This window comes from Girardinichthys multiradiatus, chromosome 2, assembly GCF_021462225.1.
Source record: "Girardinichthys multiradiatus isolate DD_20200921_A chromosome 2, DD_fGirMul_XY1, whole genome shotgun sequence".
Lineage (NCBI taxonomy): Eukaryota > Metazoa > Chordata > Actinopteri > Cyprinodontiformes > Goodeidae > Girardinichthys > Girardinichthys multiradiatus.
In genome coordinates, this window is record NC_061795.1 from 40,965,451 (window position 1) to 40,992,504 (window position 27,054).

Below are 27,054 nucleotides of genomic sequence, written 5' to 3' on the forward strand. Positions count from 1 at the left end.
AAGATAAAGTCTGTGTGAAAAAATAAAAGCCCTTCCCCCTGTAAATCATGAATAAAGTGTCATCACCAATATTTTTTCAATTTAATTTTAATTGGCTTACCCAGACCTGATTACTGCTAGACCTTAAACATAACCTTTCTGAACACAAGTAGTTCGAAATATTGTATATATTTTGTGTTTTCTTTTCTCATCACTTAAACCAGGCGAGCAGCTCCCTCAGCGGAGTTTTCTGTGGATCGGACCCGGCACCTCATGTCCTTCCTCACTATGCTTGGGCCAAGTCCGGACTGGAATGTGGGGCTGTCTGGAGAGGATCTCTGTACCAAGGACTGCGGCTGGGTCCAGAGACTTGTGGCAGACCTTATACCGTGGGATGCGGGCACAGACAGTGGTGTCACATATGAGGTAGTACTTTCAATTTTATATAATATTACATCTGTTTTTCAGACAGAGGCTGATAACTGACAGGTCCTTTCAATTATCCTGCAGTAGCTCCAAAACAGCATCTCAGCTTGCTAAAATGTTGTCAATTCACTAAATCTGTCATCATGACAGTCATTAAGGAATTACAGGAACATCAATGACGAAAAGAGGCCATTAGGTCATAAAATGAAGCATGTGGGTACATGGGCAGTTCTAGACAGGGGTCAACGGTGGCCAGTGCCCCTGTAGAACTGGTCCTGGCCCCTCATATGGCCCCTATACTGATACTAAATCAATTTCTTATGAATATATGCGAAGGCACAGACACCATAACTAATTGGTGCCATGGACCAATTTTATTTAACTTATCAGTTTTACTTTAACAATGAATTAAAAATTAAAGCATTGCACTTTTAGCCTGAGCCATATTGAGATAGGATTAACGTTTTCATCTGCTAGATCAGGGGTCTGCAACCTGCAGCTCCAAAGCCACAAGTCTCTCTGTGGCATACTTAATATATGAAACGATGAAATATTGCCCTTTTTTTTTTGTTTTATTATTATTCTTTTGTTCTGTGCACCTATGAAAAAAAACACTGGCCCCACCCTGGCTCTCCTGGTAAATTTGGTCTAGAACCGCCACTGTGTGGGTACCTTAGAGACAAATTACTTAACATTTTGCTGCTCTGCGCTGCCATAACAATGAAACATAAGGTATGAAAAGCGTGATCTCACACAGCTACGATGTTTTTATCTAGTTAAGGATCGTTTTTGGGTCAGAAACAAATTAGAAATTTCACATGATGTAAATGTTTGTGTATAATGCCTTAAGACGCTTTAAACAAACTTCTGGCCTACTTTTCTTTACAGCAGTGTTTCAGTTCATTATAGTATGCAGACATTTCTTTGTCACCACTTCACCACCATGCTTGGAAAAAGTGTTTATGCAGATATTCTGCAGTTGAATGAAATGTGGCACTGTGGATCAAGGCCAAAAAGCTTTGGTCTCATCTGTCCAAATTCCATTGTTCCAGAATTGATGTGCTTGATTCAGATTCAACTTTGCAAACCTAAGTTGTGTTGCTTACTCTTCTTAAAGAGAAATTGTGTTTTCCTGGGACAAACTATACCCATGTGTTCTTTTTCTTAATTTTACTGACATCAACTTTAACATTCTTAGTGATGCTTCCAGAGTCTGAGATTGAGCTCTTGCGGTTTTAATCAGTTCTGAGAACATAGGGGTGAATTCACTCTGACCCCTTGTCTTAGGGAGATTGGCAGCTGTCCTAAATGTTTTCCACTTGTGAATAATCTTTGTCACAATCAAAAGATGTAGTTAAAGAGCTCAAATATTCCTTTATAACCTTTCCCAGATTTATGGGAAACAGCAGTTGCTTCTCTAAAGTCACTGCTGTTGTCTGTCTGTTGTGACACTGTGTTAAAGAGACTGCCATTTGCTGTGTGTTTGGAAGGGCTGTTTTCTTTTGTTTTCCCATGATTTTAATAGTCACAGAAACATTTTACGTCCAATGACTATGTACTATATAAAACAGCGAGAGATGTTGCCACTCCAACCGTGCTCTTTAGTTTATACAGAAGATAATTGTTAGGGATTTCTAATTCACTATCAAACCTAGAGGCGTTTTACATGTTGCTGTATACAATCAAGGAAGGATCACTGGCAGTATGTTTAAAGCAGTCTATGTCTTTATAAAATGCAGCATTGAAGTGCTTTTCACTTTCACTTTCCGTTACTGTGAAAGGCGTCTTTAGTTTCAAAAGCCTTGGAATAAAACGGGCTCATCCATATTCACCAACTGTTTTGAGACTGGAGCAATTTATTTATAGTTTGCATGCCCATGAATAAGCATGGAGCTTATTCTGCAGAGGAGAGATGGTAAATATTTTTCGAAAATCTTACACTAAGCCAGGTGGTGTTGCTTTTGAAGGATGAAGTGTTTCTTCAGTGTTCAGAACTTGATTTTAGCCTCATGAGCTATTTGTTATCATCAATTCTGCAAAATTGGCACTCACAGCAGCGGCAAGTTATTCTTTATGAAAGTCAGTATTTCAAAGTAAAACAAAGATAATTCAGTGGGAATTTATTCTGACTTGTTTAAGATTAATGTGAGTTTGGGGACATTTTCCAGGGATCTCTTGTTTGTTATATCAAGTTTTCCTTTTTTCTGTGGGTTTCTAAAACTAATATATGACTGCACTTCTAAACCTTGCTATTTACGTGGTCGGAGTGGGACAAACGTTCCAGGATAATAATATACCTGTTAATCGCTAGTTTTATTACAATATCAGCATTTTGTACAATGCAGGCATTCGGTACAGTAAACATTTAGTAAATCCCATTCACAGTCAGAAACATTCATCTTGTCCAACCTACTACATATGAAAATCTCTTAGTTTCTCTGTTCAGATACACAAAGATTTTTTTGTTTCTCTGTCTTTATTTTGTTTTTGTTATTTTAGAACAAAAAAGATTTGGATGTATTATGATAATGTTGATGTTTTTTTAGATTAAAAACAATTTTTTCTAAGCATAATTAGTCAACTTTAGGTGGGCTCAGGTGGGCAACATGTTTTAAATTTTAAATGTAGTAAACATAAATATGTTATATATAATAGCAAAATCTGTTAAAAAAAAATAAACTGGGTGTTTATTTTACATTGTTTCTTTTTTTGATCAGTGCGATGAAAATTTGATTGTTTCTGACTTCTCTGTTTATGCTCTTAGCTAATCTCTTCCTCCCTTCGCTCTTCATCTTGACATACTGCTTCCCCTGTTGAACATTGTATACTAACAATTGACCTTACTATATAAATAACTAAAAATAATGTTCATGGACCTAAACAAAAACAAAGTGGGTGTCATAGTGCAAATATATGTTGATATAAATAAGGAACCCAAGGATCATGCTCTGAAAAAGGTTCTGTTTGAGAATCTATATATGATAGGCACATTTGCATTGCCCATTAGACTTCAATATTTGCTCCGCTACCTCTAGTCCTGATCACAATATGGTTTGACAATTCTGGTTTAAGCTGTTTCTTTCTTTTTTGTCAAAACTGTTTAATTTAAAGAGCTACAACTTGTTTGATGGCGAATGACTTACAGAAAAAACAAATAGAGAGTCAGCAGCAATTTAGCAAATTTTCCATCAATCTATCATTTTAATCTCAATAAATAGAAACTGCTGCGTCTCTTTTGTATTTGTTATTCAGAAACAAATATCAGTTAAAAAACTAAACAGAGGAGTTATTTTAAAAGATAAATTTTGATTCCTTTTTGTCACATTTTATTCTCTAATTGTTTTTAACTATGTGCCTGAACACACTCACTGTGATGCACCTGGAAACAGAAGTGCATCTCTCTTTTTAAAGCAGAGTATAAATAGAATCATTGATGTATGCAGAGATCAAACAATAAAACACCTGCTATACTGGCTGGGAATAAAATCTAACAGTTATTGTTGCATTATGCATTTTATATTGACTCTGTTTTGAATGACTGTCATTAAACTGTTCTCTTCCTCAAGAGAAACAATGTCAATTTCTTTTTGAAAAGCCTGTTTCATAGCCATTCAGTCCTTTTATGCTGCTGGAGTAGTGTTTGTGTTCCACAATTAATTTCCTGGTCCTAAATTTGACTTCTTATTGTTATTTGCTTTTATTTTGCAGCATGTCCAGGTTGTTTCAAACTGGTGTTCAAAACTGGTGTTCATGTGCATGGGAAAACTGAAGAGATATTTATTTTAAGATATTCCCTCCAGGCTGTTAGAGATGTACTGATATTGAGGCTTTTAATGCAGGTATGCTGCTTAATTAAAGGGCCAATTTTGGGACCACAGCCATGGTTACAACATGAAGTCCGTTACAGACTTTTCCGGAACTTTGAAAATAAATTGCATTAACCTACTTCCGGCACAGCTAGGGAAAGGAGTATTTCCCATGATGCCACTGTCTGTATAAAAGCACCCCCTTTCCAAGGAATCAATCTCTTCTACACGGGTTCCTCCAAGGCATCCGGAAAGAGAGACACACGCACTAATGTCTCTTTGCTGGCAAACAGACATAAACTCTTCAAACTGGATCCAAGAGTGTCATACGATCATCGATCATATGCACTAAGGTTAAGTACGAATGAATTACTGTTCGTGTATCCGGTATTTCATTCATGAATGGGATAATTAAGGTACAGGCATTGCTTGACTTTCTCTCTGAGGCCTGCAGAAGCAAACTGTGTTCCAGAGAGTTCCCAGCAGAGACGCTGTCTCTACGACGCCAAGTGAAGCAGTTATCCGATCTACAATAACTGTGCAGTTGGCCGGCCGACAGAACGAGCCGTCCTTCACCCACAGCTGCGGAGGTTAGCTGAAGCTAACCCTTTGTTCACAGAGCTTTCTTCAAACTTCATCGTCGCCAGGACAACTTTTCTTCAGCACGGTTCAAACGAGGTTAGGTTTGGGCAGAGAGAAGTGATTTAGGATGAAATGATCTAAACGTTTTTCATTTTATGAAATTTGGTTTTGTTTGTGAAACTCTGCTATCTTAGTGCTAGCAGGCTATCTGCAGCACACATGCTCAGTTTTGTGTTCTGTGTTTGTGTGTTTTAAAAATTAAGACAAACTTTACTTGAAGGGTGATTTTAAACACAGAAAATTGATCATAACGTGCCGTCCTCGCTTATGCATTTTAACCCTTTTATTAACGGTATTTTAAAGGTGTGTGCTTGATTCTGGTGCTAAGCTATCAGCTTCTTTTGTTAGCTTTATCTGCTAACAGCTAAGAATACGTGCTTGCTACTGAAGATCATCTTCCAAGAAAGGTTGTTAGTTTTCAATCCAGTAAATAATATTTCCCAAACATTATTTTACTAAACTTGATAACTAAGAAAACACCATTAAGCCCAATTTCTCCAGAAAGATTTGTCTCTTTTCCAAAATATAAAAATAATAAATATTTTACTATTTCCTTAATAGTATTTCTTTAAATATTGTTTTAATAAATAAAGGCAGCTAATGAGACACCGTTGATAATTAGTCATCCAGAAGGCTGGTTTTATTCAGCAGATTATTCTTAAAACATTATTTTATTAAAATAATATTTTATCTGATATTGCATTGTGAATGGTTGTCTAAAGGTATGCTGATTATTGCCTAAGTTGGTTCCAAGACTAACTTAACTTCATTTCTAGATTCTTCAAGAAAATCCTTGGTTCTCAAACATAAACATTGAATGGTAATGTTGCATCACTTTTTCGGTCATGGTTTCAACCATCTATAATCAACTTGTTTATATTGTACATTGCCCATTAGTCTTTGTTATTCTTTAATTCTGCTTGGTAGTTAGTGGGATTGTTTTACCATAGTAAAGAGTTTGAAATATGTTTAACTTTGAGTTGACTTATTATTGTTATTAAATTCTTGTATTTAAAAAAATTGTGTGAATTCATTCCATGTGTGTGCAGAGTTTTGCTGTTCAATAATGTCAGAGCTTGGCTCACCCTTTTCGATTTTGTCCTAATACCATCGCCTTACTGGGCTGGTATTCACAGGACAACCCTTAACAGACCGAAATATTATTTGATAAAATATTAAATTATTAATATTAAATAATATATTCAGATTCATAGTCACAACACCAATAAATGAAATATCTTAGATACAGATTTCCTTTCAAAGTGTTTGCTCAATATCTATCTATAGGTTGTAGAGTAGATTTCTCCAAATCCATTTTAAAATATGTTTTAATTTTTGTACCAGGTCATATTGACAAATATTTGGGAGTTTTAAACCTCCTAGACCTTTGTACATTTTTTAAACCTATGTGTGGAGGTTTAGTTGTGCATAAAAATTTTTTTATGCCTAAAGGTTTTGAACCAAGTCAAAGTCAAGTCAGTTCATCATGTGAGGTTTTCTTCTACTGTTTTGATTAATAGTGTGTAATTCAATTGGGTTAGCTTAAGCAGCCTGTTTGAAACACTGACGCTCATGTACCTGAAGATTGTAATCTGTAGTGTAATGGTAGGACAATAATGAGTATCCCTCAGTCAAAACCTGTGACTATCCTCCCTTGTGCATACATGATACCCAGTATATAAGAGCCGATTTGCAAAGTGCTAAAATGTGAGGTTAGGGAAAAGTCTCCATTAAATTCCGATTGTTCCATCAGTCTAGCATCAGATTCATGTGTACATTTTCCACTTATAAAAAAGCTAACCAGCTAAGCTTTATATTCACAATAAAAAGTGCCAGAAAGGAGAAAACTGAGAAGCATCAAATGATCATGCGTAGGAAGGCAAACTATCACCAGAACAAACATCCAAAAAATAAAATAAACAGCGGGGCTATTATAAAAGATAAAATGTCCCGTTATAATACACTGACGTTGAAAGGCAGAACTGAAAGCAGTCATGACAAAATTCAGACAAATAATGAAAACTGTAGCTGTTTACAAAACAACGTGCTGACTTTGCAGCAAAACCAAGAATGAAACCAGGGGTTTGTTAAAGATAAATAAACATTGTCTGATATGTAGAAGTTCTTGTAGATAAATTGCATTTGAATCTTAGTCCAACCTTAATGAATAATAATAGGATGCCTGAACCATCCACTTAGTTCTAATGAGGAGATTGGATAATAGTCTTTTTTTTAAATAGCTGAGAGTGAGTTTGTCATAATGATACTTAGAGAAATGTGCTGTGCTATTAATAGTGTGGCTAAATAAAGCATGTGACCTTTACCGAAATAAGCATTACTTCTGTCATAAAGTAATTATGACAGAAAGTTTTACTTTCTGTCATAATTTGTGGGTGTTTTTGGGTTCTTCTTTTTCTTCTTCTTCTTCTTCTTCTACTTGTTGTTCTTGTTGTTGTTGTTGTTGTTGTTGTTCTTGTTCTTGTTGTTGTTGTTAGGTTTTGAATCATGCTTCTGTTATTTTCCTGGTCATGCTTTAGTTTTTGTCTTCATGTTTTGTCAAGTTACGTTTTTTGGATCTGGTTATGCTTTAGTTTCGTGGTTGACTGGTTGTGTTTAAGTTTGTATTCAAGAGTCTCTGTTTTGCTCCAGCCTCGTTTTGTTCTCTCCTGTCTGACAATTAACTTTATTCGGTTCACCTGCACCTAGCATTCAGTCTTCTCGTTTCATCTGGTTCTTGTTCTATATATACACATCTGTTCATTCCTTGTGGAAACACTTTGGATCACTATCTCTGCTCATGTCTTGTCCTGTTGATCATGCCAAGCCTGTCTTGCCAGCCTGCCCATGTCTGTTAAGGCATCACCTTCTGTAGTAAGTTTTGTTAATTAAATAATTTCACTTACTGTCATGCTGCCTGCTCATCTGCATTCCGGGGTCCTCCGCTACACAAACCCTGACAGAATGTTTCCGCCAACAATGGACCTCGTGGACGAACGTCAGACAAGCTCCATGGACCTCTTTACGTTTCCTGTCTTGGGACGTGGAGAAGATGCTGCGCCGTTCTGCAGGGCTGTCTGTGCCGCAGTCGGATTATGATGGATCCAGGTTGGCGATTCCATGTACAGGGAAAGGTCCCCTTAGTCGCCATCTTCTCCTCCCCTTCATTTGGCAGGAAAGCCGACGTCTTCCTCCCGCCGCAGGAAACGTCGTGGTTCAGCCGGCGAGGAGGCGGGTCCCATGGCCGCTGTCGTGAGGGCTGCATAGAATAATCCCGCGTCCTCGTCTGCCACAGCAGCGTCACCCAGGCTTGCTTCAGCTCTGACATCTGCCATCTTCGCTCGCTTCAGCCGAGGTTTCTGTGGCAACACCAGGTGAGCTGGAGGTGCGTTTGAGATTTTATGCTCGCCAGATTAAGAGCTTCAGGAGGACCAGTCTCCTGTATTCCTCTCCTGAGCTGATGGAGGAAATCAGGCAGATGGAGGAGGATTACTGGACAGCAATAAGGCAGTTTTACTGCCGCCCACCTCCATCCTCACCAAGTCTCCAGAGAGCTGCTGCCGAGCAGCCCACGCCAGGTCTCCAGAGCTCTGCTGCTGCCGAGCAGCCCACGCCATGTCTCCAGAGATCTGCTACTGAGCAGCCCACGCCAGGTCTTCAGGGAGCTGCTGCCAAGCAGCCCACGCCAGGTCTCCAGAGCTCTGCTGCTGCCGAGCAGTCCACATCAGGTCTTCAGAGTGCCACCATTGTACAGCCCAAGTCTGCCCTAACCTGCTCCACACACCGCAGAGGACGTCGTAAGAGGGACGCCTTGGCTCATGTAACCGAGGGTCCCGGCGACGCCTCAGCCCCTGCTCAAGTCACTGAAGGTCTCGGCGACGCCTCAGCTCCTGCCCATGCCACTGAGGGTCTGGGTGACCCCTTAGCTCCTGCTCCTGGTCTAAGTGCCTTCCAGGGGTTCAAGGAGAGATTAGTCCTCATCCTGGCCTCTGAAACCGGGGGCGAGGACGAACCACCCCCGGACCCTGCTCCTGAGCTGTTTGAGAACAAACTCGTCCTCGTCTCGACCTCTGAGCCTCGTCTCCATTCCCGGGGTCCTCCGCTACACACACCCTGACACTTTCTTTATTTCTCTGAATGATCTATGACTCTACAGTCAAGTCACACATCATATTTAAAAATACACAACATATAAAAAATTATTTAAAAAAGGGCACTAAAGGAAACTGTTAGAAGGTACAAAAGAAAAGGAGTTAGATTTTGATGTATTTTGTGGATACCTCTAAAGCTTCTAACCAACTTAAGAACGCTAGATTCTTTATTATTTTTTATGTAATTGTTTACCCTGCCTCTCGCCCATAGACTGCTGGAGATAGGCACCAGCTCCCCCGTGACCCACTATGGAATAAGTGGTAGAAAATGACTGACTGACTGTTTACATAACGTTTTTTTCTTTTACATTTTCTAAAATAATTACACTTCAAATTTAATTCATAGTGGGAATTTAGGCGTATTATGAATCTTCTATATAGCATTGACCTGGAAAGGTTGTTACTGAAGTGACACTATGCAAACAGTATTGAGTTGAGAAATTTCAGTGATTCAAAATATGGTTTCAATTAATGCTGCAAGGTGGAAAAGAGTCTCAAACATCTCTTGAATATGGAAACTTTTTTATAAGCTGATGCCGAACTTGATTCTTTGATTTTCTGTTATACAACATTTTACAGACCCCTGACACTTTTTTCGTTTGGGCTCTTTCAGTCACCAAACAAGCCCACCATTCCTCAGGAGAAAATTCGTTCTCTGACCAGTCTGGACAACCCTCAAAGCCCCTTCTATGACCCAGAAGGGGGCGCAATTGCTCCTGTTGCTCGGGTAGTGGTGGAACGTATTACTAGAAAGGTGAGAGATGTATATTGTCTTACCATGTTGATGCCATAGAAAATTGGTATGTCAGAATAACACTTGATGTTATATGCAAAAATATAGATATATATTTGTTGGCATGTATCTGGTACAACTCTGAAGGGTCTGTCATTGCAATAGAATTCTAATAGCTAACAACATGACTCAAAAGCAACATCTGGAATTAGCACCAACTCCTGTGATCCTGAACAGGATAAAACAGGTATGCGAAGTTCATCATAAGGTCAACCTGTAATGGTTTGTATTATATATTATTGTAAACATAACTTTTAAAGCTAAGTTGGTGCTAAGAGCAGAAATAGCTCAGACACCAAGTTGACTTCGTTTTAGATTTTATGTCATCATCCACATGTATTTTGTTCACTTGAGAGCTTCTCCTATTCAGGAACTATGGAAATGCTTGACAAAATTTAGTTTTTTTTTTCATTTGTCTTTTTAAAAACATTGTAAAAGACTGGTCAACTTTAAATGTGTTAAGGAAAACAAAACTCATGTCTAAAGATGAGCTTGTTTCAGGCTTCTCGCATGTAACCTCAACTTTCCTTCTGTGCACAGGGAGAACAGTGTAATGTGGTCCCAGACACCATCGATGACATAGTAGCTGATATTGGACAGGAGGAGAAGGAGGAAGGTAACATTATTAATTCAAACCTTATCATTTTGTGATATTATATTTCTTCTTTGAAATTGACATTCTTCAGCTGTCTGCGTTTACACAAACTGTGCTCATTACAGACCCAGCTGGTTTCAGGTGAAACTCAGATTAGTGGTAAAATAACAATTTTAAAGATCGAGCAGGCATTTGGCTTCAACCTGCTGTGTGAAGGATGAGCTCCTGCTGTTGCAGAGCACCACCCCTGGTTCAGGGTCTTGTCCTTCTCAAATACTCCTATTAATGTTTTTTGACCCAAAACCCTTTAACTGTGTAGGCTGCAGGAATCCACAACTCAGATTAGAGAAAACGTCAACTATTAGTCACGTTACTCAATAAATTTCACATTTCTGGAAAAGTGGCAAGCAGAAAGCATGTGTTGAAGAAAAACCCTAGGAGGTCCAGTTTGCAGTTTGCCACAAGCCATGTAGGGGACAAACATATGGAAGAATATGATGAGTCCAAAATGTAACTTTCTGGCCTACATGTAAAACTTATGTTGCGCAAAACTACACTGCACATCCCCCAGAACATCTCTGTGAAATATGGTGATGGCAGCATCATGCTGTGGGGATGCTTTTCAAGCAAACTATTTTATTTATTGACCAAATGACCAACTGACTGGTGTATTAATCTGTGCATGTTTGCGAGTGTGATTGTGTAAATGTGAATCTGTCATAAAGTCCCTTCAATGTCAGTACGACTTAAAAAAAAAGCACAATTTAAATTTTGGCAGTTTACAAGTTCTTTTACAAGGCAGTAAAAGTGAAACACAGACAGGGTCAATTAAAACAAGGGTTTAAAGACAAGATAAATACAATGAGACCAATACAACCCATGCTGAACTAAGCCCTTGTTTAAAAGGAAGTCTTTAGCTGATTTTCAAATACATCAGCAATGAATGGAAAGAGGTGAAGTACTACACACGCTTGGTGCTAATGCTTTAAAAGAGTGATCACCTCACATCCTAAAATAAGCTCTTGGGACCAATATTGATATCTATCCTGCTGACTAACACTACAGATCAGGGTGTAAGGATGTGCATACTATTATTTTTTTATGCCGAGCTGAGCAACACACAGAGCACACTGCATGTAGAGTTAGCATGAAAATAGCCTGTGATGTTTATGGCCTAACCAGTCAGTTCAAACAACTCTGAAATTAAATATTATTCTATTCTATTCTATTTATAAAGATACAAATATATACATTTATGCATTTATCTCTTTTTAATTGTTTCATCTAATCCAAAGTTCATATATTTCTATTTAAATATCTGTATTATGAGAACATGTGAAACCAAAGTCCTGGCTTTGTGTGCACAACTTGACCCTTAGAGCTGATTCAGATTTCTAGTTGAATGGATAACGTACTGCAGTTATTTTCGGATATGAGTTCTTTTAGCATTTTTATTCCACCTAGTGAACAGCTAATCACGAAGGAATGTGCTTGATGTTTTTTTTTTTTTTTCTGTGCATTTATAGCCTTTTAAAAATGTTTACATGAAAAGGCTTTTGTTTGGGTGCAAGATTTTGCACAAAAGGTGGATCTTAACAATGATCTCCAGCTGTCTAATAAATTTCTTCCCCAGTGAGTCACCGCTGGTTTTCTCTTTCCTGTCACCTTTCCCCTTTTTCTGTTCCTCTACCTGTCCAGGATTTCCTTCTTGTCTCTGTGTGAAATGCCACTAAAGAGGAGAGGTTCCATTGATGCAGCTCCCTCTGGTCTGCCCAGACCTTTAAAGCTTCTACTTACAGATCCACCCATATCTCTCTTTACCTTTTTCAGCTGCTTTCTTCCCTTATTCTCCTCTGTCATTATGTGTTATCCCAGAAAACTGGGCCCATTTGGGTTATACCCAAGGTCTAACAGTATATTCTTTCTCCCCTCCTCCTCTCATTTTCCCAGGAGAGACATTTTAATTGAACCCCATAACCCTGCTACTTCTCATACCTCTGCTTCCACTGATAATTGGATGCGACATTCACAAATCATACTCCTCTCTTATGCTCAGCCTGAATCCATCTGCCGGTTCGTTTCTTACTTGGATGTCATTTTGTGGAGTCTGGTAGTCTGCTACTTGCTCTAATCGCATTTAGGGTTAGTGTTAAGTAATTTTCTCCATCTTCACTGCACCTGAAAAATGAAACTTCCATATTCGCAGTGAGATAGATTATTAATCTTTTGAAATGCAAATTAAACTGCCCACATTGACCTTTTCACCCCAGGCTTTCCCCAAATAAGAGGAAATAAATGAAATTCTTTCCTCTAATTTATAATTTATCATAAAAAAAAAGAAAGAAATTAGTCCTCACACTTTCCTGATCTGTCCTTCTACCTCTCTTAGACGACACACCAGAGACATGCATTTACTCCCCCTGGTCTCCCTGGTCGGCCTGTAGCAGCGCGACATGTGACAAAGGTCGCAGAATGAGGCAGAGGATGCTGAAGGCTCAGCTGGATCTCAGCATACTTTGCCCACAAACCCAAGATTTCCAGCCTTGCATGGCCCCTGGATGCAGTATGGAGGGTAAGAACACACGTACAAACATTTACAGAAAAACTGGAAAAAAGTATATGCATTCTTTGGCAGTTTGTTGTCTTTAAATAATACTGGTCCTTCTCAAAATATTAGCATATTGTGATAAAGTTCATTATTTTCCATAATGTCATGATGAAAATTTAACATTCATATATTTTAGATTCATAGCACACTAACTGAAATATTTCAGGTCTTTTATTGTCTTAATATGGATGATTTTGGCATACAGCTCATGAAAACCCAAAATTCCTATCTCACAAAAGTAGCATATCATTAAAAGGGTCTCTAAACGAGCTATGAACCTAATCATCTGAATCAACGAGTTAACTCTAAACACCTGCAAAAGATTCCTGAGGCCTTTAAAACTCCCAGCCTGGTTCATCACTCAAAACCCCAATCATGGGTAAGACTGCCGACCTGACTGCTGTCCAGAAGGCCACTATTGACACCCTCAAGCAAGAGGGTAAGACACAGAAAGAAATTTCTGAACAAATAGGCTGTTCCCAGAGTGCTGTATCAAGGCACCTCAGTGGGAAGTCTGTGGGAAGGAAAAAGTGTGGCAGAAAACGCTGCACAACGAGAAGAGGTGACCGGACCCTGAGGAAGATTGTGGAGAAGGGCCGATTCCAGACCTTGGGGGACCTGCCGAAGCAGTGGACTGAGAGTGGAGTAGAAACATCCAGAGCCACCGTGCACAGGCGTGTGCAGGAAATGGGCTACAGGTGCCGCATTCCCCAGACCTGGGCTACAGAGAAGCAGCACTGGACTGTTGCTCAGTGGTCCAAAGTACTTTTTTCAGATGAAAGCAAATTCTGCATGTCATTCAGAAATCAAGGTGCCAGAGTCTGGAGGAAGACTGGGGAGAAGGAAATGCCAAAATGCCAGAAGTCCAGTGTCAAGTACCCACAGTCAGTGATGGTCCGGGGTGCCGTGACAGCTGCTGGTGTTGGTCCACTGTGTTTTATCAAGGGCAGGATCAATGCAGCTAGCTATCAGGAGATTTTGGAGCACTTCATGCTTCCATCTGCTGAAAAGCTTTATGGAGATGAAGATTTCATTTTTCAGCACAACCTGGCACCTGCTCACAGTGCCAAAACCACTGGTAAATGGTTTACTGACCATGGTATCACTGTGCTCAATTGGCCTGCCAACTCTCCTGACCTGAACCCCATAGAGAATCTGTGGGATATTGTGAAGAGAACGTTGAGAGACTCAAGACCCAACACTCTGGATGAGCTAAAGGCCGCTATCGAAGCATCCTGGGCCTCCATAAGACCTCAGCAGTGCCACAGGCTGATTGCCTCCATGCCACGCCGCATTGAAGCAGTCATTTCTGCCAAAGGATTCCCGACCAAGTATTGAGTGCATAACTGTACATGATTATTTGAAGGTTGACATTTTTTGTATTAAAGACACTTTTCTTTTATTGGTCGGATGAAATATGCTGATTTTGTGAGATAGGAATTTTGGGTTTTCATGAGCTGTATGCCAAAATCATCCGTATTAAGACAATAAAAGACCTGAAATATTTCAGTTAGTGTGCAATGAATCTAAAATATATGAATGTTAAATTTTCATCATGACATTATGGAAAATAATGAACTTTATCACAATATGCTAATATTTTGAGAAGGACCTGTATTTAGTCTTAGAATGTTCGGTGCTCGCACTGCTAGACTGACAATCAAGATAACTCTTCATTGTCCCTCATTAAGCTGAAGAAGGCTGTTCTTTAATTTCCTTCCCTTTTAACAGGGTCAGGTTAATCTCACTGAGGCGCTTCTACACTTAGGGAAGTTAAGACTTAGGTGCTGTTTAGACCTGGCACTAACAAAAGTATTGGCTAATTCAGTCACAATTGGACAGGTCTAAGGTCAAGTGTTCACATCTGGCAACAAAATTAAATTAAATTAAAAGTTATTTATTTTTAAAGTTTAATTATGTGTGGCGTACATACAACCCACAGTCAAACCCTAAGCTGTCACAAAATTACTGTTACCAAATGACCCCCAGTGGGGTTATTTGTGGGCCAACAGTTACAATGCACAATACGCCCATATTTTGAAATGGGCTTTCCCATTTGGGACCCCCCTGAGCCACACTTTGTTGCACTCAGTGGCCTGCTGAAGTCAAATAAATATATTTTTCCCCATTCAGGTTTCTTGGAATTTTGCTTTTTTGTCACACTTAATTATTTTAGATAATCAAAGTAATTTTAACATGAGATACTCCAAGTAAATACAAAAAAAGAAAAATTCAAGAGAAGGTGAGAAACACAGTCACTTTCTAAGGCTTTGGGACTCCAGCAAAGTATAATGAGATACATTTTCCACCAATGCTGAAAATATGGAACAGTATCTTTGCCAGGAGTGGCCAGCCTACCAAAGTTACTCCAAAAGTGCATAGATGACTGTTCCAGAAGGTCACAAAAGAACCAAGAACAACATCTAAGCAGTGCCTCCCTTATTTGCCCGAGTTAAGGTCAGTGTTCCTGATTGAACATTAAGAATAAGACTGGACAAAGATGAGATCCCTGGGAGAGTTCCAAGGTGAAAGCAAAAGTTGAGAAAGGAGAGGGCAAAATAACATATTTGCCAAAAAAAAAAATCTTGATGATCCCACTTTTGAGAAAATATTATGTGGGCTCGTAAAAATGTAAAAAGAAAGTTTGGACTTTGATCTGAATGAGTTTCTGTGGAAAAATTCTGCAACCAAGACTTATTAAGGACTTTTTGGCAGTTATTGCAAATGTTAATAGCAGTTGTTGCTGCTAAGGGTGGCACAACCAGTTATCAGGTTTAGCGGTCAATTACAGTTTTCTTTAGGACCAGGTTGGTTTGCATAGCTTTTCCCCAGAATAAATTATATAGTTTTTTGAAAACTACATGTTGTATTCAATGATGTTATCTTTGTCTGATATTTAAATTTATGTAATGATTTGAAAATCACTGTCCCTTTTGAAATTAAAGAATTTTTGAAAGCACTTAAACACCTATCCTTGTTATCTAGTGTCGAATTATCCAAAATAAGGGGTGGATCAATGTAGTGTTCACAAAGATCAAAAGATGATTAACTTTACTTATTGTTTAAGCAGCTTATAGCATTTTAAAGATGCATGTTCTACACCAAACCTGCTTTTCTTGTGTTGTGATCAATTTAGAGTTTGAGCTACAGATTAATGTTCAAGCATTTATCTAATGAAAAGTAATCAGAGATTCCTTTGATGTTATTTCTTAAAAACATTACTACATATACAAGTATAAATCTATGTATTAATCAGGTCAGGTCAGTGCAGATGTTTGTACCACCTCAGCAGAGCAGGCAGCAGCTCCTCTACTCAAAGCTCCCTTTTCTCCCCTTCCAGTTTCTAAGGCTAATCTAAGCCACCCTACCAGGGCAGCTAACTGTCTCAGCCACTTGTATCTGGAATCTCACACTTTGTCATAATCCATTTTTAATAACCACAGGTGAGGGTCAGAAACTAGCTAAATCTAGATTTAGCCATGATGGACTGAACTTATATAGAGTTTTTCTATCCATCCTGATGGCTCAAGAGCTTTTTTTTATCACATCAGGATGCAATTTGACAACCACTCTTTCAACTAATTCACAGCCAGCCATGATGTGCAAAGGAGAATGAGCAGCAAACTAACTCTTATGGAATTATAGGCCACAGATTTTTGAGGCTGATGGGTAGAGATCAAATTAAAGGTACAAAAAAATCCCACGGTACATAAAGTCTAATCACCACACGGAACAATTGTGTGGATTAGCAGTTAATTCTGAGCAGCGTTCTGCCTCCAGGATTTGTAAATAAGGATTTGACTCTGCTTATCTCAGGATCAAAGAAATCAACACCCCATGTGTTCATTATGTCAAAGCTAACCAGAACAAATAAGATTGTGTCTTTTTTAGAAGAATAATTACAATTTAGAAACACAACAGGTAAGTTAAGGTACATGTTTAATAACTTAGATTGCTGCAAAATATTTGTGTTCACAAATTAACATCAGCCTTTAACTGTATTTCTTCCCTATTTATTCTCTTTTCTTAAAGTAGAAGGTTTGTCCTTAGCTTCTGACTTAGTTGGCAAGTAGATTCTCTTTTCATGCAAAGAACGAATGCTGATTCTGCACAAGCATACAAGTAACCATAAAATGCCTTGAGTTTTCTTTTGTCCAATTTTCTTTGAAGATATCTGTTTGGAACAAATGCTGAAAGGCAACATCTGTCTTCACTGTCTTCTCACTACCCCGCTTTAACTCCCAGGAAGTCTTTTAGTAATCAGACGAGTGAAACAGTTCAAGGCTAAAGAAGCTTCTCACAGACACCTACGCTTCCACCCTCCACTACTCCTCTTATCGATTATTAGACAGCAGCACAGATAGCTTTTTATTCCCAAGCATCTCTCCTTTGTTTTCATTTAGCGCTCCGTTAGCATGTGGTGGGAGATTGATAATTGTGGGGTCCATGCTGGGGCAGGATTGGAAGCAAGATCCAGGGTGATTAATATTCCAGGGAAACACTCCTACTCTCTGGAGGCCCTACCGGGCTTGAGATACCTGTATCTTTTATTAATGATTCACTTAGTTCTGCTTTATTAGGCTGCAGCTGGTAAGCAACATCAGTTTGTTGGAAGTATATGAGAATCAAGTGCTGTTAGTCAAAGAAAAATCCATTTAGGTTTGTCAGAGTTCATTGATCATCACTGAAGAAAATCTTGAATTTACAAGGTCTATTCCCACATAATCATCTGCTTTTGACAGCTTCCGTTTTCACACTTTTGATATGCTATCTGCTTCATTCTCAGAGGAGGTGTTTCAGCAGAAAGCAGTTAGGGCTGTACAGTGTCTCTTTGCAAGTAAATAATAGGGGGCTCTTGAAGCACCATGCTGGCTAATAGGGATAAAAAATGGCAAAGCGAAGCCTTGTTAAGCTTGAGAAGCAGCAGTTCACTCTTCACCTGATACAAGCTGAGGTCATACATATTGACTTTGGTTCCCTCAGGCCCCTGCTGTGAATAGGACAGACCCCAAGGCAACTGGTGCTATTAAAAGGGGAGCTGAAGCCGTTTCTGAAGGAGTGCTCTTTGAAAATAGCTCTTTAAACTTTGAAGAGGCTGATATCCAAGCCACTGTGTGGAATATTCAGTCTGTATGGGCTGGTGTCCTGTTACTAGATGACAAGGGACATATATTCCTGTCATGCATCCTTTGAAATTGTTCAGTTGGGAGATCGTTTGACTGAAAATCTAAAGGTCCCTGGTATGATCCTGGTATCCAGCAGCATGTTGTTTGTGCTCCTGGGAGATATTTTACCTCTGCACTGAAAGTATGGGAGGGATCATGACTTGGACATAGGGTGAACCAAAAACACTGCAACTGAATGTGGCAGGATGATCAGGCTGGAGATTATTTTGGATTCAGAGCTTCTAGCTTTGGGTGTTTCTCTTGTCTAAAGACTTGTGATTATTACACTTTATCCATTCAAGGCCAAAATACCTTCTGCTGTTTTTCAGCTTTTTTTTAATGTACGATCTTCTAAAAGCTGCAGCTCACACATAGAAAGACATGGGTGCATTTTGTGTTTTACACAATGATATCTGTTGAAAGGTATAAATAAACTAATAATCAATAAAAGAGGTAGGGAACCACCATTTATAGATGAAAAACTTACTTTGAACTACAAAACAGTAGATTTATGCTTTTTGTGAACCATGGTTTTATGAATACCCATTCATTTTTTTTTTTTTGTTGCTTTTTTTAAAGTGGGGTTATGAATAATCAGCATCTTTTCTCTAGTTGAGAACAGGCAGAAGGATCTCAAGTTGTGAAAACAAAACAAGAACAAAATTAATTGCAAGTGTCAAGAAAATGTAGGTAAATCATAGCTTTTGAACTATAATAGTTTTTTTTTGTAACATTTCTATTAAAATATTTTGGAATCTCTGAGCAAAGGAACATCTATGTGTGTTGTGTCATTTTACATTGCAGCTGACACATGCAAAGAGCAAAACTGAAATTTTGAAAACTTTTCCTTTAAATAGTGTCCATTTCTTTTCCTGGTGGACAGAGCCTTCAACGTGCATGATGTCGGAGTGGATCAGCTGGTCTGCCTGCAGTGTTTCCTGTGGGACGGGGATGAGGTCCAGAGAGCGATATGTCAAACAGTATCCTGAGGACGGTTCACTCTGCCAGCTTCAAACTGAGGAGACTGAGAAGTGTGTTGTCAACGATGAATGCTGTGAGTCTGCCTTCAGCGATGCAATGCCGGTATCACTGTTATCACACAAGTATTTAAAGAAGGTTTTATATATATGTTCAAAATAAGTGCAATATAAAAGGTTACATCAATGTGCCAATGTTGTACCTGTTAACAACCCCTTTCTGTTAACTGGTAGCTCCCTGTTCATTTAGAATACATAAGAATCAAATCCACAGCAGTTTTGACTCAGGATATTCAGTGTATTTTATAAAGGTTTTGTGTGATAGACCAACAAAGCAGCAGTGGAAAGAAAATAAAGCTCTATATGGCTTTACAAATAGTGTGAAAAGTCCATAATTTCCTAGTTCAGTGTGTGACAAAATATGAAATAAGTCCTGGGATAGTTTTGCATGGCACTGAATTTGTGAGACAAAAAAAGACACAAAGATTTGATACTAAACCAAAGGATAAAAAAGAAGAGATTGCTGTGCAGCATCAGACTGTGTCACCACTTTCATTTGGGCTGCTGCTGTTCTCAGTTAGCAAGTCTTCCAGCATCCACAGTGAAACTCCTACAAACAGTTCAGAACAGCAGCACATCTGGTGTTTGATCAGCCAAAAACACACGCCTGTTCAGGTCTCATTAATCCCCAGTGGCTACTTGAATTTGATTCAAGTCACAAATACTCACCTGCAGAGGGACGTCTGGCACTCTCCGCGGCTATTCACATCCAGTTATTAAGCCCTTTACTCTTTCTCAATTATTTGTTTCTTTAAGGAACATTGTCTTGCATAAGTAATTAAGTGCAATAAGAACAGCTTCAGGTATTTCCTTTCAGTTTCATTTGTCCCAATAATGATGCCTCCCTTGATGCCCTTGTCAGATTTAGCTCTTTCTAATTTTAAGATTTTTTATTTTTTTTACAGTACTGAAGCTTGAAGGATGTTATTCATTTTTATTTCATATGTAATAAAAATACTTCCTCCATTAGTGTGCACTGTGTTGATATTGCTAACTTACAAAAACTGGCACATAACTGATCACAAATTGGTCACAAAAAAAATCATAATATGGATTGAAAATGCTTTTTGGATGTCTTTTCAATAAGCTACCTAAATTTCCATTTATATCAATTCAATTCAATTCAAAAATACTTTATTAATCCCAAAGGGAAATTAAATTATAAATTTATTAAATTAAATTATATTATTAATATCAAGGCACTTCTGTGAAGGCTGCTGTAATCTCATCACTTAATATGTTTTATTTCTGGAGAATGAAAAGAGTAATCTAAAAAAGCAAGCATTTTACACTATTAACATTGAGAAATAGTGTTTGATTTGAATGTTCTTGTTTGTTTTGCTTTCCACAGCTGACAGCAGCTGTGTGGTGACAGAATGGGGGGAGTGGGACCCCTGCAGCGTCACCTGCGGTGTTGGCATGAGAAGACGTGAACGCATGGTGAAGATGCCTCCTATAGACGGATCAATGTGTAAAACTGAGGTGGCTGAGGTGGAGAAGTGTATGATGCCAGAATGCCGTGAGTTTACACTTATTCTTAATATAGTTTTATTGGTAACTACACATGTATTCTTATGAAGCTAAAACTGCACAAGCATCACTAATGGGTACATGCAGATGAAAAATAAGCCATATAGCATAGAGAAATTGAGTATCCCAAGCACTCCACATGAACCTAATGCAAGAAATACTGTGCATAAGGACAGGACCTTTTAGTCAGCAGTGTGCATGAATGATTACAGTTTTTGGTGATACAACAGCAGGAGAGATGGTCTTGCAATGAAATATTGCCGGTGGTCATAAAAATAACAAGGCTACTGCAAGCCATTTTGTGAATTTATACAACATCTTTAAATGTTTGAAATATGTGCTTGATAATGCCTTCTAGAGCATAATAAACATCATTAAATACTCCACCAGGAATTACATAAAGGACACTAGGCTTGACTTATTGGTCAAACGCTGTCAAACTCACACTCAGTGAGTGAACCTATTTTGAATTTTCACATAAAATTAAGACTAAAGTATTTAAAACTTATATTATTTTTTTTCTATTTTTGTATAAGAAAGACACTTTTCACTTGTGTGCTTAATAAAACTTTTTGCTTCCTTACAACCTACTGAGGATGTTTTTGTTTTGTCACTGTAGCCAAAAGCGTTAATTTGGCTTTAACAGTAAAATAGAATTCGACTACTTGGAATTCATTTGTTTCTTTATACTGTTCTACTCAATTTCAAAGTGTGAACCAATAACCAAAGTAAGTACAGAGCCATGTTTTAAATCTAAACTATTACACATTTTATTACAGTATACTTCATTTATTTCAGTTGTTTCTCATAAAAAAAGGAGATTGATCTACACAAAAACTGTAACTGTATTTCTGAGTGTACAGACACCATCCCCTGCATGCTGTCCCCCTGGTCGGACTGGAGTGAGTGTAGTGTGACGTGCGGCCGGGGAGTTCGAAACCGTCAGAGGATGCTAAAATCCGATCCCACTGAGTGCACCGAGGATCTGGAACAAACAGAGAAGTGCATGTTGCCTGAGTGCCGTGAGTCCTTCAATTTTAAAGTCCTCCTTTTGGTCCAGGACAATTTGTATTTTCATCTTTCTCAGCTTGACATTTGTAGTCAGTCATTTTTGACTGTGGTTTCACTGTATAAAATCAGTGAAAGTATTTAGCTGTGTACAAAGACCTCTTGGGTCCATCTGAACATTGTCCTCTGTGAAAAAATATTTGCACAAGAAACTGGTTGATTTTACTTGTTTTTCTTTAACGTCTTGTTTACCAAAATGAGTCATATTTTCACAGTGATTGTATCAGCACTGCAGTGAATAAAGTTGTTATGGGAAAAAGGCCACAGATTAAAGAAGAGTTTAGTGATTCAGCTCCTGTTTGGACTCATCATCCTGCAGCATATCCTGTCGTAGAGCAGTCCTATCCTTCTCCAAAGTGACACCCCTTGTTCAGGAAGAGAACTGCAGCATGTGTGCCAAAATAAATGTTTTTCAGACCCATTAAGGGTTGCTTCACCCTAATCATGTGGATAAATTATTATTCCTCCAAAAATATGTGATACTATGACATGTGGGTTGAATGTAGATCTGATCAGTGTGCAGTTTTGTCTCTGTGATGGATTGGCGACCTGTCCAGGGTGTATCCTGCCTCTCACCCATAGACTGCTGGAGCTAGGCACCAGCTCCCCTGTGACATACTATGGAATAAGCGGTATAGAAGATAAATTAATGAATACAAATCAATGAAGGTGTCATATTTAAAACTGGCCCCTTAACATTTTTGCATAGTAGAATATTTATTAAACTGTCAAACACGGTTTTCTATGCATTTCTGAACATGGCAAGACATTCTCACACTTTGTATTTTTAAAAGATAATATGTTTTCACCATTTTACAAAGACCAGGCTGTGTATGAATTCAATTTGTGACCCTTTAGTTCCTTAAATTAAAAGAAAGGGCCCATTGGGACAAAATGCCTTTGATCTCAAAAGACAAAGACGTTTTGACAGTGTCCTTTGGAGTTCGATGGTTAGGAAAACATGTGCAAGACGTGTGTTAGTGTTTTTTGATTATACTGGCCTGTGTTTTGAAACTGTTGGGATTGATCTTAAAAAACTGCAGTTTGCAGCATAATAAACAACATCTAGTATATGCTGTTCTTAAAAATGCACAGTGTAGCATGAAATGCTTGCTTTAAGATTTAAATTGTTTACGGACAGAATCTAATGTGCAGTTTTAGGGGGAGCAGTTATTTTGCTGGTTGCGCACTGATCTGTACAATGTGATGATACAACGTTACAAGCTCTGGCCATGCAGAAAGGCTGTTTAAAAAGTCAGCAGTGACTGTGCAACTTAACATAAAGTAAAAGGGATCTATTGAGTTTGCTGTATCAAACAGAATCTCAAATGGTAGAAAGTATTCGGTTTAAGATCATTTTAAATATTCATCACTGTTTAAGCAGTCAGTCCCTCAGGAGCTCTGTGCAGTTTGTGACCAGCCAAAATGTAATATATGCAGAGTGCCTTGGTAAAATTTTCATTTGCTTGAGCTTGATCTCATTTTGGCACATTATAGCCATACACTTCAATAATATTTTATTAGGATTTTGTATGATATACCAACAAATGCATGGTTAACACATGGTATTGTCACCTAATAAGTAAATAGGGATTACAGTGCATAGATCCAGCTGTTTATAGAAGCTTTTAGGAGGTTTGATAGAGAACATTGATAAAACAAACAGCATCATAAACACCAAATAAGATACCAGACGTGTATAGGATAAAGTTGTGTAGAAGTTTAAAACAGGATTAAATTATTTCAAGGAGAACTGCTCAATCTACAGTATTATCTAAAAATGGAAAAAGTAGGGAACAGCTGCACAGCTACCAAGACAAGGGTGTCCATCTAAACTTACAGGTTGGACAAGGACAGCATACATGAGAGAAGCACCCAAGAAGTCAAAGGTAACTCTGGTGGAGCTGCAGAGATCCACACCTCAATTAGAAGAATCTGACAGGAAGATAACCCTATTAGTTGTGCTCGCCGCAATTTTGTCTTTTAGGGAAGAATCACAAGAAGAAAGCCATAAGAAGTTCTGTTTGCTCCCCAAACCATGAGGCAGACACAGCAAACATGTGGAAGATGGTGCTCTCCTCAGATGCGAATAAAATTAAACTTTTTGGCTAACATTTGCACTATGTGTGACTGGAAACTATCATAGGACATTACTCCAGTCACTGTGAAAAGTGGTGATGGCAGCATCATGCTGTGGCGATACTTTTCCTTAACACAGACAGGAAAGCTGATTTGAGTTGATGGGCAGATCTAGCTAACTCCCGAGGTTGAGGTTGGGGCAGAGAATCACCTTCCAGCATAACAACGACCCTAAACTTAAAATCAGAGCTACAGTGGACTGTTGTAGATCAAAGCATATCCATGTGTTAGAACGGCCCAGTTAAAGTCCAGACCTAAATCTAATTTAATTATTGTTATTTACAGACATTTTCCATCCAATCTGACCTGAGCCATTTTGTAGAGAATAATATCACTCTGCAAATGTGCAAACCTGTAGAGACCTAGCCCAAAAGACCTGCAGCTGTAGTTGCAATGAAAGGTGGTTGCACAAAGTACATAGGCAGGGACGCTGAATACAAATATTATACATGATAAACTCTTAGATTAAAAAAAAAAAAAACATAAAACCATGCATCTTTTTCCTTTCACTTCATAATTACACTGAACATTATTTTGTGTTGGTCTATCACATGAAATCCTAACAAAATGATAGATATTGTTGTTTTGATTCCAACATGACAAAATGTATTTATTCCTTTTATTTTTCCCCTTTATGCCTTTATCTTCCATTGCTCCTATCATTCCTCCATCCAGCGATGGACTGCATGGTCTCAGAATGGTCGGAGTGGTCGGAGTGCAACAAGTCCTGCGGCAAAGGACACACTATTCGCACCCGTATGATCAAACTGGAGCCACAGTTCGGGGGCAGTTCTTGTCCCGAGACCATCCAGAGGAAGAAATGCAAGATCAGGAAGTGCCGCACAAAAGGAGGTGGTGGGAGTAAGGCCAAGGCATCGGGTAAGTAAATGCAGCAGGAAAGAAACTGCATGAAACCTGATGTGATGTTTATTTACCTATAAACAACACATGAACTTAAAAAATAGCTATATTCCCAAAACACAAACACAACTATTCACCGGATGCAATGAACAAACCTAAATTCTGAAAGTAGCTGTAAATGCGCAAAAATGTGAAGCATAAAACTTAACAAGCAGTTTTTGGTTTTGCCCTAACAAAACCAAAAATACCCAATTAGAGCGCGGCACTGGTGGAGCAGAGCGTTAAGCGCACGACCCATGTACAGAGACCTTAGTCCTCAACACAGACTGTCGCAGGATTGAATCCCAGCCCGTTGACTCTTTATGCACTCCCTTTGCCTGCTCTTTCAACATCATTTCTTGTCTTACTACTGTATAAAAAATACATAAAAAAAATAATGAAGCCCTCTAGAGCCTAAAAGTAACTTTAAAAAACACCCAATTCAATATGTGTTACACTGCAAATGCCAAAAAGCTGATCTGTTGCTTTGGAGAAGCAAATGTATTTGCTTATTATGGACAGTTTAAAAAAGGGTTGTATATAGAAATAAGTCTTGTTCTGTAAGATAAAGTTCATACATGCACTGTATTGTAGAATTTTTCAGTGTGTTGCTGTTTATTTTCTGACAAACCTTCCCTGCTGGTTCCCATTTGTTCAGGTGCAGTGGGTTGCCGGCTGCAGCCGTGGACCAGCTGGACAGATTGCACTTTATCCTGTGGAGGTGGCTTACAGCAGCGCTTAAGGGTGGCAAAGAAAAGGGTAAAGGGCATCTGCAAGGACCGGAGGGAGATCCGTGCCTGTAACAATCAACCCTGCTACTACTGAGCAAAAGGGTGAAAAGAGCATTGCGAACATCAGAAATGTCAAGTCCCATTGAGAAACAACTTTTTGTGCAGGTAGAGGAGAAGGGGAGGATATTACACTACTCTCAAACTTTTAAGGAGAAAAGGGGAAACAGGAGGCAAGTGAGAAACCGATAAGATGGTAAAGACAGAGTAAAGAAAAAGATTTGATGTTTAGTGAAGCCATTGTAGAAATTAGTATACAGGGATGGTTTTAATTTTAGAACACAAATAAAGTATTAGATACTAATGTCTTTGTCCTGCAGAATGCTTTTAAGGAACTATGAATACAGCTTCGTTAACTTACCAGCTCATGCGTCTTTCCCACTATTTGCATCATTGGTTTTGAACTATGCGGTCGTGGTAAAAATGAAAGTACACCATTCAAATGTTTTTAACAAGTTATTTAAATTTAACCTTGAGTGTAAAACACAACATATTCCAGATTGTTATTTATTGAACAAAGATGAATCCAAAATGGAGGATATTTTGTTTAAAAAACTAAGTACTCACCATCATTCAACAGCTTGTAGAACCAAGAGTTACTGCACCTTTAGCAGCAGTAACTCTGAATTTGTCTATGTTAGTCAGACAAACTGACTCACTTCATTGTGGAGGAATTTTGGCCCACTCCTATTTCAGCAATGTATCAATTCATTGAGGTTTTCAGACATTTGTTTCCTGAACATCTATTTTAAGGTCACACCATGGCATTTGAACGAGATTAATGCTTGGGCATTGACTGGGCCATTAAGACAAATCGATTTGTTTCTTTTGCAGCCATTCTGTGCTGTGTTTAGTATCACTCTTTTTTTGATGACCCAGAGTCTGGGCCAATCTACAGCTGTCAGAGGTTTCTCATTTGACTCTAGAATAATTAGGTTAAGAGAAGTTTAAGTTTGACTCCTTTACTGCAAGGTGCTGACATCCTGTGGCTTCAAAAAAAAGACTGAATTCAATTCAAATACTTTATTAATCCCAAAGGGAAATTAAATGTTGTTGTAGCTCATTATGAGGGTTTCTTCAAAGAGCCGTTGTAGATGCTGATGGCTGTGGGCAGGAAGGATCTCCTGTAGCGCTCCGTCTTACAGCAGATCTGAAGAAGCCTCTGACTGAAGACACTCTGTTGTTGTAGGACAGTCTCATGAAAAGGATGCTCAGGGTTCTCCATAATGTTCTTCATTTTATGAAGAATCCATCTTTCCACAATGATCTCCAGAGGTTCCAGAGGAGTCCCCAGAACAGAGACAGCCTTCTTTATCAGCTTGTTGAGCTTTTTTAAGTCCCTGGCTCTGATGCTGCTTCCCCAGCAGATGATGGTAGAAGAGATCACACTTTCCACAACAGACTTGTAGAAGATATGCAGCATCTTGCTG

At 38.6% G+C, this 27,054-nt stretch overlaps 1 protein-coding gene across 2 annotated transcripts in view; it reads left to right on the forward strand.

Moving 5' to 3' along the window:
- The window catches only part of spon1b (spondin 1b), a 164,004-nt gene extending 138,076 nt beyond the window's left edge, over positions 1-25,928 (forward strand). For both annotated transcript variants that reach the window (XM_047350352.1, XM_047350360.1), the window contains 9 exons: positions 204-405; positions 9,615-9,755; positions 10,335-10,410; positions 12,779-12,961; positions 19,046-19,216; positions 20,551-20,718; positions 21,593-21,751; positions 24,612-24,815; positions 25,495-25,928. In XM_047350352.1, coding sequence (XP_047206308.1) covers positions 204-405; positions 9,615-9,755; positions 10,335-10,410; positions 12,779-12,961; positions 19,046-19,216; positions 20,551-20,718; positions 21,593-21,751; positions 24,612-24,815; positions 25,495-25,661 — 1,471 coding nt within the window. In that variant the 3' untranslated portion in view covers positions 25,662-25,928. The remainder of the gene's footprint in view (positions 1-203; positions 406-9,614; positions 9,756-10,334; positions 10,411-12,778; positions 12,962-19,045; positions 19,217-20,550; positions 20,719-21,592; positions 21,752-24,611; positions 24,816-25,494) is intronic.
- The last annotated feature ends 1,126 nt before the right edge of the window (positions 25,929-27,054 follow it).